Raw genomic sequence first — 16,232 nt, 5'->3', positions numbered from 1 at the left:
CAGGTCGTGCAGGGGTATCAAACGGCAACCGGCTATGTGGAGATGTTGTGGGGGGGCATCCCTCGTGACTGAAGGCCCTCGTCTGTGTGGTAGTGACTGGCTTTTTCAACAGGACAACGCTGCATTTCACTCTTTTGGACCATCCTTTGGACCATCCCCAACATTTGGGGATGGATTTACAAAAGTGGACATGAGTTCCAGACAGTGAAGCCATCTTCAGCACCTGGAGCAACATTCCCACTAGCCTCCTGGAAACACTGGTTGAGGTATGGTCTTGAACCTTCGATGAACAGCCTATTTCACTTGCTTCTTTTTTGTGTCCTCCCATTTCTTCTGCTTGCGTGTTGAAGCTCTACTTAGAACCTCCTTAAGATCCAACATGTACATTCTTCACATTTTTTTAACTGCTCTAAGATTTTGATCAGGAGTTCTTACTTTATGTTCTTGACTGTACAGTCTGAGAAAAAAAACAAACACCAAAACAAAAGGCACACAAAGTACATTTTTTGTAGCAACCAGAGCACCAAACACAAGTGGAAAGCAGCCTCAGTCTGCTGCCATCCACAACTCAGAGGATTTACTTGGATTTGAGAAGGTGAGAGAGGGCTGAAGTTGGAAGTTGGTGTGTGTGTGTGTGTGTGTGTGTGTGTGTGTGTGTGTGGGTGGATGTGGGGGGGTAAGGATTGAGCGAGAGTGGAAGGGGGGGCAGAGACATTTGAATAAGACAAGAAGCGAATGGTGTTTGCATGACAAAGGAGGCCGCCATCTCCCCTGATTGGTGTCACAGTGCGGCACTAAAGCCATGCAGACCCCCAGCACCCCCAACCCCCCCACGACCACCACCACCGCCCATCCACCCCCTGCAGAGGGGTGATGTGCGGAGCGGCATCACGTTTATGCGTACAAGGTGTGATATTAGGGGAGAGGAGGGCGGGACCTCGTCTCCAAGTTTTGGTTGAAGAAGTTTGTGCGCATTTTCTTTCTTGCGTTATTCTGACATTTACAATTTTAACGTCACATCGCCTCAAGTGTCTCCTACAAGGGCAGGCGGGGGGTGGGGGGGATGAGGCCCAATTTCAATGCGTTAGATGTTAGTTTGGCATTTCAGCCCTACTTGGAGTTGATGGCCACAAAGTAGTCACAAAGACGGTGACATTTGTGTTTGTTTTTCGCTATTCTATCGGGATGTTTCAAAAAAACTCCCACATTGATTGGAATTTCATACTATTATTGTACTTATTTGGTGCTCCCTTCCTACTGCTGCAAATGTGACATTTTCCATGACTGTAACATTCTACTTACTCTACAGGGTGCTTGCTGGTTCGCTCCTTACTTGACCCTGCTGTAATCATTCAACACGGCGGACGTATAAAAAAAAAACACCTTTAATGTCATTTCATATTTTCTGTGACAATTTTCCTGTTGAAACTGAATGGGCACATTGATTTGGAGCTCCATACTGGTGGGAAATCATTTATTTCAATTCCCATGACTGACATTCTGCTTATTGTACAGGTGACATGGCTCGGGAGGGGGCGCCTTTCTTTCCCAGCCCGAAGGCTGCTGGTTCGATCCTCCATGCCACTGTTATCATTCTACATTTCCACATTGAGTCTGCATTTTTTACTTTCAAACGTTTCATGGCTGTTGGCTCAGGTGGTAGATTGGTTGTCTCCCCACTGGTTGCTGCTTCCATCCACAACACGTTTCTACATTTCAACCGTCATCCTCGATTTTTACATTCCAACATTTCGAATTCCGCCCTTTCTTGCTCGCTAACCACTCCCACATTTCTCAGCAGATTCTAACCAATCAACATGCTGAGCTCACTCGGGACATGTCAGCTATCAGGACTTTTCTCAAATGTCCCACATTTTAAGTTTCAGTCTTGACCCCCATTGGTGGAAATTCATTTCACATTTAGCCTGTCATGTAACATTCTGTACCCTCTGTGTGCAGGCGGGGGTCATCTCTCTCTTGCTGCTTCGATCCTCCGTGGGTGCCTGTAGGTTTCGACACATTTAGTCATCTGTCAAACCTCATCAGACCATCTCGTGCTTTGCTGTTCTGGTCAATCCGCTTTGCTGAAGAAAGAAAAAAGTGCAGAGGACTCAAGAACTTGCTCTGGTCCCAAGGAACCAAGATGTTTGGCAGATGCCAGAGTGGATTTCTGGAGGTGGAGGTGAATTCTATTTTCCACAGTAGCCAAACCATTTATTTGTTTAGGGGTTGGCCCACGTTGAGTGAAAACAAATCCTAGCGTGCTGCCTCGTTCTCTACTCGTCGCTACAAGCCTACTAATTATTCACCTGAGGCCTCAAGTCCAGCACCCTCTCACAGGCAGGCACGGGCCCCCCTGGCCCACCGGGCCCGAGTGGTCGGCTGGAGTGCAGATCGGACCTCTGGTGCCGCTGACCGTCCGAGAGCCCTCCTCCCCCGCTTCATGGCACTGGATGGGAACAATGGCAGAACATCAGATGAGAGGGGATCATGAGGAGGCAAATCCAGGGTGCTGTGAAGGGGGGATTTCACAGCTCAATAAGTTTGGACAATTTGTTTACAATTCCCATTACGACCCCGTCCCAAGGGAGCTGGCATAAATATTGATGTGTTTTTTTTAAATGCCAAGAGATGTGGCAGATAAGCTGTGAGCCAGTCTTCTAGCTGCTTATGCTGAGTGAGAGTAAAGCGAGGTCACACACTCATACACACGAGAAGGCCCCCTCCCTGCAGGAGCGTCCGCAGGCTGCTCAGGCCGTGCAGCAGGACACTCCTCCGAAGAGCGAGATGGCCCAAATAACTCTCCATGGCAACTAATCAATAAGTGACACAGTCGGTCACGACTGACCCGGAGCTGAGTGCCTTCAACACCCCCGCCGCCCACCCTCCCACTCCCCAGGTTCCCAGGGTTCCACTCCTATAAACCACACACACGCTCACACACACACATGCACGCACACGCACACACACACACACACACACACACACACACGCACGCATACGCACACGCACACACACACACACACACTATGGCCACTTGCACTATATAATGACATTTGTATACAAAATGCCTCAACTAAGATAATAATGCTCATTTTATTTAACCAATTTCACTTTAAAAGAAAACTTTTTGGAATTTTGCCCACCACCCACAATCCTTATGTGGGACATGAACACACATCGTTCTCTTTTCTGTGCATTCTAAAGATAGAAAACAGCTAAAAAGAGAATGCAATGCGCTCCTGGGAAGGTTCACAACTGTTCCATGTTTTGGCCATTTGTGGATCATGGCTCTCGCAGTGGTTTGCTGGAGTCCCAAAGTTTTAGAATGCTTTATAAACTTTTCCAGACATTTAGATGCAATATTCAAATTTGTTTGGTAATCTGAAACATTCAAGTGTGACAAACATGCAAAAACATAAGAAACCAAGAAGGGGTAAACACATACCATTGCAGGGACATAACAGACGGCCGCAGCTAGCATAGCAAGCTAGTGAGCTAACTAGTTAGCCTCTCCGATTTACTTATTCTAAACTTAAGAAAGTGTTTCAAACGGAGTTGGGAAGAAAAACAAAGAAGCCAAAAACTTACCACTTCCACACAGAATGAGAGGAGAGCCTTTTTCCCCCACTCGATCTTGTTACGAATGGACCAGTAGTGGACCCCCGATGCAGAGGGAGGAGGCAGGTGTGCAGGTAAAAAGTCTTGATAAAGTGTGTAGCGGGCAAAGCAACAAAGGGCGATGGTGCATAGAAGAATGAAACAAAAATGGCACCACGAACAACAGACACAACTAGTGCTAAGGGGTGGCAAGCTGGAGAGCAGGGAGCACTGGAGCTGCTTTCTGGGAGACGCTGGAGAAAGAAGGAGACAATTCATGAAAGCACACGGGAGAGCAGCAACGACAGCAAAAAGTGCAAAAGCTCCAAGACTGCAGTCCATACGTGTGTGAAGCAAACGCAGCCTGCAGGTGCCGTCCGTCTGCTCAGGACTCAGGAGCTCATCAAGTGCAGGTGCGCCCAGGAGTCCCGCCTCCAGCTGGAGAGAGCGCTTCTGTAAAAAAAAAAGAAAGAATATGCCCAGGAAAAGGCAGGTGAGACCAGACGGCAAAAGAACAGGAGGAGCCTCAGGTGGAACATGACACATCTCGGCCATGGCGCGTCCGTCTTGGCCATGGCATGTGGGCTGGGATGATGTACGGCAGCATGCAAGTCACAAGTCGACACGATCCATCTCTTGCTATGAAACATACAATAAATATGAAATGTAACCGGTAAACTTCCAAACGATACTAAATACTCATGATTAGTGTTTCACATTCACACTTTCTAAGCTTAGCGGGCATCAAAGCAGCTGATATCATTCACAAATAATTCACAGTTCAATTCAACATGGCGATAGAGATGAGAATTCCTCAGGACTCAACCGAATAGCTCCCTGGCATCCACGATACACACACTTCACATATTACGTCCAGTGAGCATTTGCCATCAAACATTCCACACATACATGATGTAAAAGACGTCACGGCAACATATTAAACGGCGTTCAGCAACGGGCACATTTTCCAAGCCAACATGAAATAGAAGTTTAACAGGCGGACGTGTAGAAAACACTCTTTTCTATAGTGGAGTCCAAACCCATAACTGGACGCTACAAGTCAACACATGGCTTTTCTTACAGATACGGACACCTGACCATCATCACAATCATAAAGATGAAGTTTGCATTTCCGAGTGTCGCTATGAGACGACTCTTCACCTCCTAATCAACAGCGAATCAGCTTAATGTCAGCTGACTGACGTTTATGACGTTTACCCGCACGACCTTCGCAATCTACCGGTACCTCGCGATTGACGGAATGTTGGGGGATGCCTGGTGGGATACATTTTGGTCGTCCATGGTGGTGCATTTCTACTTTTCTAAAGAGGCCCAACTTCCGATGAAGTTTTGTATTCATGATGATTAACTGATGCACGTTCTGGTTGTTGCATCAAGAAACCCCCCCACTTGAAGGCGCAGGTCTACGTGAGCGCTCCCCCCCTGACAAAGCGATGTGATCAGGGGGCTTCTGCCAGCACAGCGCCATTGTGGACGTGTCAATCTGGATTCCCTCTCACCGTCCTCCACCGACACTAATCAATAGCTGTGGCCTAGATGACGGGCCTAATCTTCCCCCCTCAACCGCCCCCTCCCCTTCGGACCTGGCATTGTCACGGGCTGCACTGTCCCTAGGCATGTGTATGTTCATGTGCGCATTGCCTTCCAGGCTTCCGAGACGGGTCAGAAGCGGGGTCAGAAGAAGTCGGGTTGAAGACGAGGCTGCATGCTTCAGTGTTCCGAGACAAAGTTAATGTGTGGTACAGAAAGGGACCATCTGCAGCACATCTCCTTCGTGCACACAACAGAACGCCAGAGACAATCGTTTGTGCCTAATTGCCCTTGCAAGAAACCTCTTGGTCCACTCGTGCGGGTTTGTCGTTTGGGGCCATGTGCGTTACGGCTAGCATATCTGTGCTAATTCACGTCTCAGGCCAATGCAGGCTTTGTTGTTTCCATGACCTTTTTCCACAACTTTTCCACAGCCTATCCCAGCTGACTTTAGGGGGAGAGGCGGGGCACACGCTGCACACGACACACATGGAGAAGCAACCGCTCACTGTCGTGCGAGTCGGCCGAGTCAACCTCAACCGGGATGGAAGTCTCTTTGTGGTAGACTTCTACACACGCGCGTTACCAAACCCTCCGAAAACATGTTAAAAGCACAACGAGTCGCTACAGTGCACAAACGACTCCATTCAGTGCTCCATTTGTTGATGTACACGTGAATCTTACATGATAGAATAAAGATTGCATACAAGGGGCATCCACAACCAAGAAATACAAAGAATTAGTAAAAAAAAACACTTCATATTTTATTTATGTAGTTATTCTGATTCTATTTTCTTATGTTTCTTTTCTTAACCTCCTGCCTGCCTTGGTTGTTTTATTTTGTGATGAAGTTTATTATGACGCTTTTGGAGAGCAGCTGGAAACGTGAATAAATGATCTGTCTGGCTATGAAATTTGGAAAATTGGGACTATATTTTACTCAGCAAAAGAAATCCCACAGTTTTTGCATGTTGAAGTTGTTTGCTGCGAGCGGTGACCTGTCCCACTTTGTTGTACAGCCCTGGAACGCACCATGGTAGACTACTATACTGTATTTCCTTAACCTCATATTTGACCCCAATGCTGATACTGTGTGGGAATGCATAAAGGTGACATGGGATGACCTTATTGAGCGCTAATGTGCATATTTGTTCCCTGAAAAACAAAGTCCAGGCTGGTACTGGTGGATGGTGGCTCTGTATTCATTTAGTGCTTCCACTTTGATGTTTTACACGACGCATCACAAATAAGATCAATTAGATGGCTAGAATTTACGTATGTTGTGCTGATGTGTTGAAAGTCTTTCCCGGTGACGAGCTAGCACGCTAGTGATGCTATTTACACCCATTGTGGTCTTCAGTCATGCTAAGCTACGGAGCATGCGTGACAATCCTCTCCAGACAGAACAAATAAAGTTATCATTTCTGGAGTACTAGGTTGAGGAAAATGTTACATTACGATGTTTCACAAATCAAGTCAAGGAGAAAATTGAAACAGTTGGAAAAATAAAAATAAAAAAACAAATACAACAGCTGAAATGAAAAAAAAATAGCTGTAGTTATAAAGTCAAAGTCACATTTGAACGAGAGAAAAAGTTGCAATTTCAAGAGAATAATGTAATTTTAGTAGCACTGACTTGAAATATCAATGAACATGTAACTATTTTTTACAAGTTGTAATATTGTGAAAAACAAACAAAATAAAAAAAATAAAGTTTTATTTTTTTGGAGAATTTGGTTGCGGAAAAAGTTGTATTATAATGTTACACATATAAAGTCAAAATATTATGAGAATAACATCAGAAGAAATTTTGAATATTTGGAAAAATTAAAAAAATACAACAGCAGAAATGCAAAAAAGAAAAAAACAGCTGTAATTTTATGAGAATAAAGTCAAAATGTTAATAGAAAAAGTCATTGGAGCAAGGAAAAGTCTCAATTTTATGAGAATAAACCTGTAATGTTATGAGGGAAAATAATATCACTTTAGTAGCGTCTGGTTGAAAACTGGAAATGTTGCTATTTTTCCAAAAACAAACAAAATAGCAAATAAAGGTGTCATTTTTAATGTTTTTAACATTTAATGTTACAAATAACGTCAAAATATTACGGGAATAAAGTCAAGAAAACATTTTAAATAATTGGGGAAAAAGAAACGGCAAGAAAAAAGCCTCAATCGGATGAGAAAAAAGTCTCTCTTGTGAGAATGAACTGGTCCTATTATGAGGAAAAACAATGTGATTCTTACAGCGTACACATGAAATATTAAAGAAAAAGATGATTGTTTACAAAGTCTTTGGACATTTTTGGGAAATGCAGTGGCGGATATGGGTTTGACTAAAAGACGTCAGGCATCTCTCCCAAAGTTCTTTATGATGGCCCATCGTCCTCACGGCTCTGCGGAAGGCGAACGTGCAAACGCTGCTGAGTTTTGGAGTGAATTATGTCAGCCAGCCAGTCGGAGGGGGGGGGGCGACATAAGCGGGTTCTGCAGTACAAAAAGTGTCCTAGTAAAGCTAGTAAAGCACAACACGACCGCGCTCGCCAGTGTTGCAGCGTTGGGGCATCTGAGGTGAAGAACCACGGTTTGCCTCACACGTTTGAGACGTTCAAGAACTTTTGTTTTTTTCCAACTGGAGTCTTTGAGTCATCAATCGAGCTTATTTGCTTCCCAGCTCCAAACGGGCTGGGCGGACGCGGCGGCGGCACCCTCGCCTTTGAAGCGCTTCCCACTCGGCATTCCTTGCGCTTGTGTAAGGCTCGGCGATTCCACCGCGCCGATCATTAATGAGCATCACCAAACACGTCTGGGAGCGTTTGCATGAGCTGCACTTTCAAACTGAAAAAAAGAAGAACAGCATGAAGATGCGGGGCTGCCGTCTCGGGAGTGAGATTGGGAAGCGCTTGGGGAAGGATGGGCTCTCAGCGGGTCAGCCCGAAAGCCCCTGACCCCTGCAGGATTTGATGCCATTTTCCCACGCGGGGAGCCAACCTGAGAGGAGCTCGTTAACAACATCTGCCCCGGTTCAGGGAGATTAACCCCCGCCCCAACCCCCGCACACACTCACTGCTCACTGCTGTCAATCTTAGGAGCGACACACAAGTCCCACTCCTCCCCCCCCCCCACGTCCTGGAGATCCCAGCCACAGCAGATCAATACGCTGGAAGCTTAGCTCGGAGATCCCACGTTTGACACCGTGTCGCAAAGAAGGTGTGCCCTCCCTGCGGCCGAGCGGCCCGGCCGGTCGAGCAGGCGGGTTTGTGATGTCAGCGACCAACAGGCGCATTTCTCAGATGACTTTTCCACGCATCACGGTGACGCAGGAACACCCTCCCTTCATGTCCTGCCTGCGAGACGCCGCCGTGCAGGGCGTGTTGTGACATAACACGCGGAGGTGCGCTCGAGTGCAGCACGGCGGTGGTGGAACGCACCGGGGGAATCTGCTGAATCCGTGTTCTGGAAGGGCTATAATTAGGTTAGTTTTTGGAGGGGGTGGGGGGTTAAACAAACAGGGGCTGTGAGGTCATAGGCAGATGGAAGCGGGATATGCCTGCACTTGCTGAGTGGGCACCCAGAGAGAAGAGAGAGAGGCCCTCTGGGTGCTCAGCAGGGGGAGGGCAAGTGGAGTAAGGGGAGGGCGGGGTCAGAAGCCACCACCCCTCCCAACTCGGATGGCCTCATTGCAGGAAGACTGAATGAAAGGTTAGGTTCACACACCTCCCTCAAGCAGACGCATGCTACCCTGCCTGCTAAAATCATCATCATCATCATCATCATCATCATCATAAGTCATTACACCCAATTAGCCATCATTACCTCCTCCCGGGTCAAACTTCTTGTCACTCCTTGCTTCTTTGTTTTACCGTTACCAGCATGGCGCCAACATGAAAGGAAAAAAAGGATGTGATGAAAGTTTGAAAGGTCAAAATGATTCTTTGGATGCGGATCAGTGCAGACGTCACAACTCCAAAAGCAGTGACCCCACAGGGACTGAAATATGTCACATACTGTTTGGAATGATGTTCCTATTTTTGAAAAAAAAAATGGTAAATTTGTAAAATAGACGCATAATAGTTGATGGCGCTAGCCGTGACGAGCTAGCTCTCGCTGTTCAGCCTCATTTCCGGAAGTGATGTCATCGGGGTGACACCTCTCAGCTAAAGCAGAGTAAACCAACGCTTGTGGAGGGAGATGGTGGACTTGGTTCAGTATATTTTTCGTCCAAATAGCAGTCATGCCAAAATGTCGTGTTGCTGCTGGATGTTCATCGTATCCTGGCGATACTGTATGTTTGTTTTCTTTTCCAAAAGAGGAAGCGTAAAAGGGATAGTTGAGATTTTTTGACATGAAGTTGTATGGGGGGGGGGGGGGGGGGCAAACCAAGGGGATCTCATACAACTTCATGGCAAAAAAAATCCCAACTATCCATTCTAAACAACAATGGACGAAGCAAGTGCAGAGAAGGAGAGACAGATGGACGCCCACCTCCACTTCTGTTCTTTGTAGTGATCATTTCACTGATGACCGCTATGAAGGAACACCTTGACAGGAAGCATTTGGCTTGAAAGTACGCTCATTTTGAAAATAGATGCTATTCCGCTGGTACACAGGAAGAAAAAAGACAAGGACAACGACGTCAGTTGGCACAAGAGAGTAAGTCATGTCTTGTTTACATGAGGTCTTCTAAACACTATTCCATGATAGCGACAAGGCTGTAAAGCATTATTCATCTTACATGAACATCTTTTCACAGCGATATGTTTACTGTGGGGGCCACATGGACACTGAAGGCTAAGCAGTCTTCATCTCCAGGTCTTCAGGCTTATTAAGTCCACGGTCTGCAAGTTCTCTATTTCATCTCCAAATGTTTCTTTCTCCTCCAAAACTGTTGACACAATCTATTTTTTCAAGCTAAATGTGGCACTTTTGGCATTTTAGTTGTCTTATTTCTCCAACGAGGTCTCCACGGACATCCTGGAGTGACCATCACACAAACTCTCATTACGCTGAGGAGCAAAGGATGAGGAAAAGCTGCTTAATTGCAAAAAAAATGAGTCCTCGAGTGATTAGGTGGCGGCTTCTGGCACACTAGAGTGACTTAAGACTTCAGGCCGGTGAGTGCAGGGAGGTCCGGATAATCTTTCCCTCCACAAAGGTGTGCGGGGGCTAATCCAGGCTGCTGTGCTCAGCTTGTGGATCAAGATCCCTAAAAAGGAGAGTGTGGGAAGGCCAGCGGGACCGCCACTGCATGCTCCAAAAAACCTCTTTGGTGGCCCAAGCTCATTTATGCCAAAATACACGACACACAGCAGGCCGCCCCGCCGCCGTTAAAGCTACACTAAGTCGTGCTGGAAATAAAAGGGCTCCATCGGACCACTTCAGGCTACTGTGCTGAATGGCGGCAATGAAGACACCGCAAAGTCATTTTAAACAACTTCGGCACAAGTTGCTGATGTTCAGTCATTTTATTTGCCACAAACTTTAAAATCACCGCAACTTTTGCAGTTTGGAGCCTCATCCTTGTCAAATGTTATTAGAAAAGAGCCAAAGTCTCACTAAGACATGAAGAGAAGTGGAAATGAGCGTTTAAAAATCGATTGAAGTCACGTTTGAAACCCGCCATACATTGCCACACGATGCAAAGTGGCTTCCAACAGCTTATAAGTGCAAGTTTAAGCATCACCTGTGCTTTTTCTTTACATTATACGCAGGATTGAGTCATTTTACATGAATTTTGTGCAGCCAAAACCTTGGAAAGTTATTAGAAAAGAGTCAAAGTCTCACTTAGACATGAAGAGAAATAGAAATAAGCTTGTAAAAGTTGATTTCCAACAGCTTTTAAGCGCTAGTTTAAGTGTCACCTGTAGTTTTTGACGACAGATGTTTACCGTAAAGTCTTTTGACTTGGATTTTGTGGCGACAAAACCTTGGAAAATTGGAGTTTTAAGCATCATCCTTGTAAAAGTATATGTTAAAATAGTCAATGTCTCACTTAAACATGAATAGAAATGGAAATGAGCGCGTAAAAGGTGATTTAAGCCACATTTGAAATTGGCCACACATTGCCACGCAATGCAAAGTGGGTTCCGACAGCTTCTCAGCGCAAGTTTAAGCGTCACCTGCGGTTTTTGACTCCAGATGTTTCATTATACGCAAGGCTAGGTCATTTCACAGGAATTTTGTGCAGCCAACACCTTGGAAAGTTCAAGTTTTGAGCATCATCCTTGTCAAATGTGATTAGAAAAGAGCCAAGTCTCACTTAGACATGAATAGAAATGGAAATGAGCGCGTAAAAGTTGATTTAAACATTGACTAAGTCACATTTGAAACCCGCCATACATTGCCACGCAATGCCAAGTGGTTTCCAGCAGCTTTTCAGCGCAAGTTGAAGCGTCACCTGCGGTTTCTGACTACAGATGTTGACATTTTAGGCAAGGTCAGGTCAATTCACATGCATTTTGTGCAGCCAAAACCTTGGAAAGTTTGAGTTTTGAGCATCACAACAGCAATCGATTTCAAAGCTAATTTTTGTCATACCAGAAAATACACGTCAACATTATTGAAGGAGGTCATGTCATGTAACGCCATGTAATGTCATGAAGTCCTTGACCCTGACATGAGCGCCACCGTCCCACTTCCAGCATAAAAGACAAAGTCTCAGATGTGTTTAGTTTCTTACAAATTTATTCAGCATTTAAGAATAGAGGATGGTCTTAAAATACGTAGAAACGTCCTTTTAAATAAAACCTTTTCTTTCCAGCTCAGAAGAACGCGTCCACGAGACACTGTCAAAAACAAACCAAAAAAAAACAGCACAGAATTTTACAAAACCAAAAAAAAGTGAACATTTTTTCCCACATGACAAAAAAAAACTAAAAGAAAGGAAGGAAAACTATAAATAAAACTTGCGTTTGCGACCCGCACAGTCTTAATATTTCATTTCAAGCTAACGAAAAAGGAGGGGGGTGTGAAAGAGGGTCTACAAGTTTGGACTCCATGAAGACTCCATCCTACAAATCAAGTGTAAACATTTATGAAGCGAGTGAAATGAAACATGGCGTCATATTTCATCGGCAGAAGTCCAACACGACTTTGGTTGCTTGCAGTCGTCATCTCAACACGCAACTTTTCCTGTGCTGGACTCAACCTTCAGTCTCGGCCCACAACAACACGTATTGCGATAAAACCGCTTGTGGAGATTCTTGCTTTACGCAACCAAAAAAGTTCAAGTATCCGAGTACTTTTTTTTTAATTTTGAAAGGTCTTTGAGTTGTTTTTGTTTTGTTTTTTTCTTACGCTGTCAGATGTGGGTGAGAGGTAGGGTCCCATTGACGCCCGTCCCCGCGCTCTGGTAGTGGGGGTGCACGCTGTGTAACCGGCTCCCCTGCAGGGACGAGTGCTCCGCGCTGTCCCCGCCGGGGGGCAGGTACATGCTGATCATGTCCCTCAGGTCCCCCAAGCAGGCCCGCTGGGAGTGCGACGTGATGGCGGGCGGCGGCGAGCTGGGCTCGCTCTTGCACATGGAGCCCAGGCCCATGGGCCCGGCACCGCCCCCGCCTCCGCCGGTGCCGGCACCGACGGCCGCCTGCTGCGTGTACGCCGCCGGAGACATGCTGTACGTGGAGGCCGCGTTCATGTAGGTCTGCGCCGTGGACATCATGGGGTACTGGAGCCCCGCCATCTCGTAGCGGTGCATCTGCTGGATCTGCGGGCCGCTCATGCCGTGGTGCTGCGGGTAGGCCAGCTGGTCCTGCATGAGGGAGTAGTTGGTCCAGCCGTTCATGTGCGCGTAGCCGTCCATCCTCTGACCCACCTGCACCGGGTTGCTGACCGCGTTGCCGCCCGGAGCCAGCAGCCCGCCGGGCAACGAGTACTTGTCTTTCTTGAGCAAGGTCTTGGTCTTCCTGCGGGGGCGGTACTTGTAGTCCGGGTGCTCCTTCATGTGCATGGCGCGCAGACGCTTGGCCTCGTCGATGAAGGGCCGCTTCTCGGCGTCCGTCAGCAGCTTCCAGTCGGCGCCGAGCCGCTTGCTGATCTCCGAGTTGTGCATCTTGGGGTTCTCCTGGGCCATCTTCCGGCGCTGGCCGCGGGACCACACCATGAAAGCGTTCATGGGCCGCTTGACGCGCTCCTGGTCGCTCACGCCGCTCCCCTTGGATCCCGGACCCCCCGAGCCCGGGTTGGGCTGCGGGAGAGGGGACTTGATCTCCGTTTCCATCATGTTGTACATTCTCTGGCGAGGCGACGGGAGCTAAAAGTTCACCGAAGAGCGCGGAAAGTCAAAGTCTCCGTGGAAGAAGGTGGACAAAAAGCAAACAACCGTGAAACAAACAAGAAGAAGTTGCTAGCAGGTGTCGGTGTGCCGCTCCTCCGCGCTGCCAGCTCATCAACACAAGTCTGCAAACTTGTTCTCCAAGCTGACTGTTATTAGGCCCTGTGCCGGGACCATGTGACGATGATTGACAGCTCAACAATGGACGTCTGGCGGCCAATCGGAGACGAGCGCCCGCATACGCCAGACAGCCAATCACAGGCACGGAGACTGACCGCGTGCTGGAAGTGTTTTTTTGTTGTTTTTTTTAAGGAGAAAAGGTAAAAAGTTTGAAACGAGCAAGTTTTGCGTCTTGAATGAAAAGTTATGGAAAATATTTGTGTGCAGTTTGACAACCATACTGTATGTTTAATAAAGCGTATGTCAACATACAGTAAAGTGAATCAAGTGAAATAGCAATACAAGTCATTCACCCTCATCACCTCCAAGCTAAGTGTATCCACGTCAACACAACACTGAACACTTTTAGTGACATTTCAGAACAGCCTTGCCCTCAAAATGATTTAATTTCATTTTAATGTGGCCAACGTACTTCATCATGTCATATTTGAAAGTGATTCCATACCTTAAATTGTATTTTTTTTTATGTGATTTGGTATTTTTATGCAATTTAATACTTGACATTGTATGTTCGTCTGTGATTTACGTATACTTTACGAATACTTTACATGGTATATTTAGTGTGATTTCATACTCTAAATGGTGAAAATGGACACAAAATAGTGAAAAAAGTGTAACACACGCACACTATCTAAATACAACATTTCAGCACCAGACCGGTGGGATTTGAATGCAACATGATTTCTTTAACTGCTATTCGTCTGCAATACTTATTTTGCACACTAAAACAAATATGCACATGAAGAAAAATAGCAAATTTGACAATAAAACAAAAACAATTACAAATGGGGCCCTGCCAGCACAGGTGATCATCACAACGTCCCAACTGGAACACAAAGCAAAGCTGATTTCAGCACCATTTCATGTGCAGGAATGCCATATTTTCACTGGTATTTGTGCGCGGTGGAACGCACGCCAACATTCATTTTGCACAAAAACAGCAAAGGTGTGACACTCGGCCATAAACGTAATCCAATGAAAAGCCTATTGAGCAAAACGTGCAAGAGATATGACTTTAAAGCAACCACAATCGAATGCAGAACATTTCAGCACAGCTCAAGCATCAGTGACACACGCGTGTCCTCAATGGCTGAACTGCGTGCTCACATTTTCAATGTCATTTATGCCTTCATTGGCATTTTGGTGGCAGTGCAATGCATGCCAACGCTCACGTTGCACAGTAAAACAGCAAAAATGATCACTTCACTCGGTTTTTGTGCAGGGAAACGCAAACAAGCATTGTATTTTGTGTCGATATTTCACTGGAGTTTAAATTAGGGTTTGTGCAAGAAAATGCATGCCACCATTCATGTTGCATTCCTAATAGTAATGATGGTGGGGGGGGGGGGGGGGGGGGGGGGATTGAAGTAAAAACAGACACGAGCGTGTTTGGCGTGTTCAACTTGAAAGGAGCAGCGTTTCACCTACACGTGCAGCAGTCCCAAGGCCAAAAAAAGTAATACATCAACGACCTCTTGTGGATGAGAAAGGATATTCCTTCCCACCCCCCATCCTTCCTTCCACCTTTCCTTGCCTTGTCTCCTTTTCCAGGGTGGTTGTTATGAGGTGTTTTTTAGATTGCGTAATGAAGTGTGTGTGTGTGTGTGTGGGGGGGGGGGGGGGGGGGGGGGGGTGTTACTGCTAATGTAAATGCACATTAGCATCAGTGATCCCAGATCGATACTGAAATATCCGGACCTGCGATACCAGCTCTTCATGCTGTAAAATTCATTCTGAGATGAAAATACGAGAAGTTGGAATCCCCCCCCCGTGGGACCAATAAAGGCACATCTGAGATGTTAGATGTTCAAATATGAATACCTCGGATGCTTCAGGCACTGGAGGTCGTGTTTGTCTGCAAAGCTAAACGTGACAATCTTGAATACGTTTCATCGTTTCTTTGAATGCTTTTATGATTTGACTCGCTGTCCTTTTCTAGTCTTCAAAGTAGCATTTATACCAAACATTTGAGAGCATTCTGTCCTCTTTTATTTGTTGTTGTGTGCCAGCGCGGCCGCCACCTCAGCCTTGAACACAAATCAATAAATGACTTCAATTCATGAGACGCATGACTTTATTGAAACGATTCATTGATTTCAATTCATTATCCAAGTAATGAATACATTCATGGCTTTGTATTAAATCATCAATTACATTCAAATGATAATGCAATTATGACCTCATTTAAAGTATTACTTTATTACAATTAATAATGTATTTAATGAATACGTGAATTGTCTTCTTTATGCTGAGATAAATAAATACATTACTTACATTAAATATGAAAGTGTTAGTTTCTGTAAATGATCCATTGATATCAATTAGTGACGTGTTTAATTCATAAATGAATGGTCTTCATGTTGAGAGAAATTAAATGAATAACTTGTATGAATGATTAGTTTATTCACATGATTCATGTATTGAAATGAATCATGTGTTTCATGAATCAATGAATGCTGATATTAAAAGCACTACTTTTGCAAAATATCACCTTCAGTTCATTTGCACCAAGTATCAGTATCAGACCGGTATCGCCTGAATTAGACTCGGTATCGGACCGGAAAGGGAATCAGTGGTACCGCACATCACTAATTAGCCTGTATCTGCTAACGAGCACGAGGCCTACCCA

At 45.8% G+C, this 16,232-nt stretch overlaps 1 protein-coding gene and 1 long non-coding RNA gene across 2 annotated transcripts in view; both read right to left on the bottom strand.

Annotated features, from left to right (window-relative positions):
- Nucleotides 1-1,355: 1,355 nt before the first annotated feature.
- Nucleotides 1,356-16,232, bottom strand: part of LOC129190257 (uncharacterized) — a 34,794-nt gene continuing 19,917 nt past the window's right edge. The window contains exons 3-6 of the long non-coding RNA XR_008572967.1: nt 3,945-4,053; nt 3,592-3,854; nt 2,310-2,449; nt 1,356-2,084 (exon numbers count right to left, since the gene is read on the bottom strand). This is a non-coding gene — a long non-coding RNA (uncharacterized LOC129190257). The remainder of the gene's footprint in view (nt 2,085-2,309; nt 2,450-3,591; nt 3,855-3,944; nt 4,054-16,232) is intronic.
- sox3 (SRY-box transcription factor 3) lies at nt 11,804-13,592 on the bottom strand. Its single transcript, XM_054792786.1, has one exon. It carries the CDS (start codon nt 13,379-13,381, stop codon nt 12,452-12,454), a length of 930 nt encoding a protein of 309 aa, XP_054648761.1. The 5' UTR covers nt 13,382-13,592; the 3' UTR covers nt 11,804-12,451.

This window comes from Dunckerocampus dactyliophorus, chromosome 11 (assembly GCF_027744805.1).
Source record: "Dunckerocampus dactyliophorus isolate RoL2022-P2 chromosome 11, RoL_Ddac_1.1, whole genome shotgun sequence".
Taxonomy (NCBI): domain Eukaryota; kingdom Metazoa; phylum Chordata; class Actinopteri; order Syngnathiformes; family Syngnathidae; genus Dunckerocampus; species Dunckerocampus dactyliophorus.
The sequence above is the reverse complement of the archived record's forward strand: the minus strand, read 5'-3'. Positions and strand labels throughout refer to the sequence as shown.